Source organism: Camellia sinensis, chromosome 11, assembly GCF_055761805.1.
Source record: "Camellia sinensis isolate YWXY chromosome 11, ASM5576180v1, whole genome shotgun sequence".
NCBI classification, from domain to species: Eukaryota; Viridiplantae; Streptophyta; class Magnoliopsida; order Ericales; family Theaceae; genus Camellia; species Camellia sinensis.
Window position 1 is genome coordinate 152,369,472 of NC_138971.1, and position 3,203 is coordinate 152,372,674.

The 3,203-nt window shown below is 40.3% G+C and overlaps 1 protein-coding gene across 1 annotated transcript; it reads right to left on the minus strand.

Moving 5' to 3' along the window:
- Positions 1-331: 331 nt before the first annotated feature.
- Positions 332-916, minus strand: LOC145802780 (uncharacterized). The gene has a single exon (XM_082895559.1). It carries the CDS (start codon positions 914-916, stop codon positions 332-334), a length of 585 nt encoding a protein of 194 aa, XP_082751685.1.
- Between the last annotated feature and the right edge of the window lie 2,287 nt (positions 917-3,203).

Consider the following 3,203-nt stretch of genomic DNA (forward strand, 5'->3'; position numbering starts at 1 on the left):
ATAATTACAATATATATAAATATAAATATAAAATTAAATATATATATATATATATATCACTTCTTTTTATATATATATATATAACAAACATAAATATTTAAAGATTTGGATTAATTATATATAATTAAATATCACATTAAATTAATTAATCACCACATTAAATTCATTAAATATCACATTAAATTCTCATGTGACCACACAATTAATAAAGTCAAAAATAAAATAAGATAATAATAATCATAATAATAAATAAATAACTTAAGAAAATTAGGGTCGCTACAATATACACACCTCAAAAGAATCTCGTCCTGAGATTCGATAGAAAAGAATACTAAACAAAAAGTTCCGGGTGCATATGCCGAACTTTCTCTTCCAATTCCCAAGTGATATCATTCTCATCCTCGCTCCATTGCACTTTCACCAAGTTCACTTTCTTGTGCTGTAACTGCTTTACATCCCGATCTAGAATAGTAACCGGTCGCACCACATACGTTAGATCATCACTAATCTCCAACATTTCTAGTGATACTACTTGGGAAGGGTCTTGTACACACTTCCGCAATAGTGATACATGGAACACATTGCGAATCATAGCTAAAGCAGGTGGTAGAGCTAATTTGTAAGCCACATTACCAATCCTCTCAGTGATCTCATATGGTCTCACAAATCTAGGTGCTAACTTTCCTCTATTTCCAAACCGCATGATTCCCTTCATCGGCGAAACCTTCAAAAACACAAAATCTCTGATATTCAACTCAACCCCCTTACGTTTTCTATCAACATAACTTTTCTGACGGCTTTGTGCAGTCTTAATACGTTCCCAAATAATGTTCACTTTTTCGTGGTCTCTCTCACCAACTCTGGCCCTAACAATGGCGCATCTCCTACCTCCATCTAACAAACAGGTGATCGACATGGCCTCCCATACAAAGCCTCAAAAGGTGTCATCTCGATACTGGAGTGATAGCTATTATTATAAGCAAACTCCATTAATGGCAAGTGTTCTTCCCAACTACCACCAAGATCGAGAACACAAGCTCTCAACATATCCTCCAAGATCTGATTTACCCGCTCAGTTTGCCAATCTATCTGGGGATGATAAGCCGTGCTCAAGTCTAACCTAGCACCCAAAGCTGCTAAAAACTCTCCTAAAACTCTGCCACAAATAATGGATCACGATCCAAAACTACAGAAACTGGTGCGCCATGAAGTCGCACCACCTCTCGAATATGCAGCCTAGCCAGTTTATCCGCTGTTTGGTGAACACTAATAGGAGTAAAATGAGCAGACTTGGTGAGTCGATCCACTATCACCCAAATAGATTCATTGCCTCGCTTAGACCGCGACAATCCATCCACGAAGTCCATAGAAATGTACTCCCATTTCCTAGTAGGAATCTCAAGAGGCTGCAAAAGTCCAAACGGTCGTTGGTGTTCTGCCTTAACCTGTTGGCACACATAACTTCGAGAAACATACTCTCCTACGTCCTTCTTCATACCTTCCCACTAAAACGTTCTTTTTAAGTCATGATACATCTTAGTCCCACCAGGGTGAATGGTATATCGGGACCTATGGGCATCATCCATAATCTCTTTCTTCAATTCAACAATGTTAGGTACACACAACCTGCCCTTGAATCACAATCCCCCATCTGAGTCCACAGGCCAATCAGTAGGACAATCATCGATCAAATCCACTACAAGGTCATCGAGCTTGCTGATGAGAAACCCATCTAAATTCCGCATCTGACGAACTTTACCTAGTAATGTTGGCTGCACGGTCAAACTACCAATGTATGCCCTCTCAGCACTCTCTATTGATTGAATGTCATGCATCGAAATTAACCCCAAGGACTTCCATTCCTGAATCATCAAAGAAGCTATAATCCCATGTTGTCGACTAAGTGCATCAGCGACCACATTTCCTTTCCCCGGGTGGTAAAGGATCTTGAAATCATAACTACTGACGAATTCAACCCACCTCTGTTGCCTCATGTTCAACTCTTTTTGAGAAAAGAGATATTTGAGGCTCTTGTGATTTGTGTACAACTCAAAGTGCTCCTCAAACAAGTAGTGTCGCCACACTTTCAATGCAAAAATAACTGCTGTCAACTCTAAGTCATGAGTAGGGTATCGTCTCTCATGAGGTTTTAATTGTCGAGAAGCATAAGATGCAACCTTCTGATGCTGCATCAACACACATCCCAACCCAGTTCCACTCGCATCAGTAAACACTACTAACTTTTCCCCTTGTACCGGTAAAGTTAACACCGGTGCTGTAGTCAACCGCTGCTTTAACTCCTGGAAAGCTTTCTCACAATCATCTGTCCATACGAACTTCACATTCTTGCGGGTCAACTTGGTCATGGGTGCTGCAATAGTGGAAAACTTCTCTATAAATCTCCTGTAATAACCGGCTAGTCCTAAAAAAACTTCTCACCTCTGTAGGGTTCGTGGGCTGCTTCCATTCTTTGACCGCAACAACTTTCTCAAGATCTACCGCTATCCTTAATTGGATACAACATGTCCCAAGAATCGAACTTCTTTCTCCCAAAAGTGACACTTACTGAACTTAGCGTATAATTGTTGCTCCCTCAAAATCTGCAATACAACTTTCAAGTGTTCTCTGAATTCCTCCTCATTCTTAGAATACACCAGGATATCATCTATGAAGATAATCACAAACTTATCTAGATATGGTTGGAAAATTCTGTTCATCAAGTCCATGAAATAGACAGGAGCATTGGTCAAACCAAAAGGCATTACAGGAAATTCGTACAACCCATACCGGGTCCAAAAGCCAGTAAGCGATATACTTTCCTCTGACACACCCATCTGATGGTAACCCATTCTGAGATCAAACTGAGAGAAAATGGCTGCCCCCTTCAACTGATCAAATAAGTCATCAATTCTAGGTAGCGGGTACTTGTTCTTGATAGTCACCTTGTTTAGCTCTCTATAATCTATGCACATACGGAGAGTGCCATCTTTCTTGGAGACAAAGATCGCAGGTGCTTCCCATGGGGGGTTACTTGAACGAATGAACCCTTTCTGAAGCATCTCTTCCAACTGTTTCTTCATCTCCACAAGCTCTTTAGGTGCCATTCTATATGCCGCCTTAGAAATTGGTGCAGTTCCTGACACTAGGTCAATGCGAAATTCTACTACCCGTCGAGGAGGAGGTCCAGGTATCTCCTGAAATAC

Coding starts and splice junctions, on each gene's coding strand:
- LOC145802780 (XM_082895559.1), bottom strand. CDS start 916: ATGTCGATCACCTGTTTGTTAGATGGAGGTAGGAGATGCGCCATTGTT.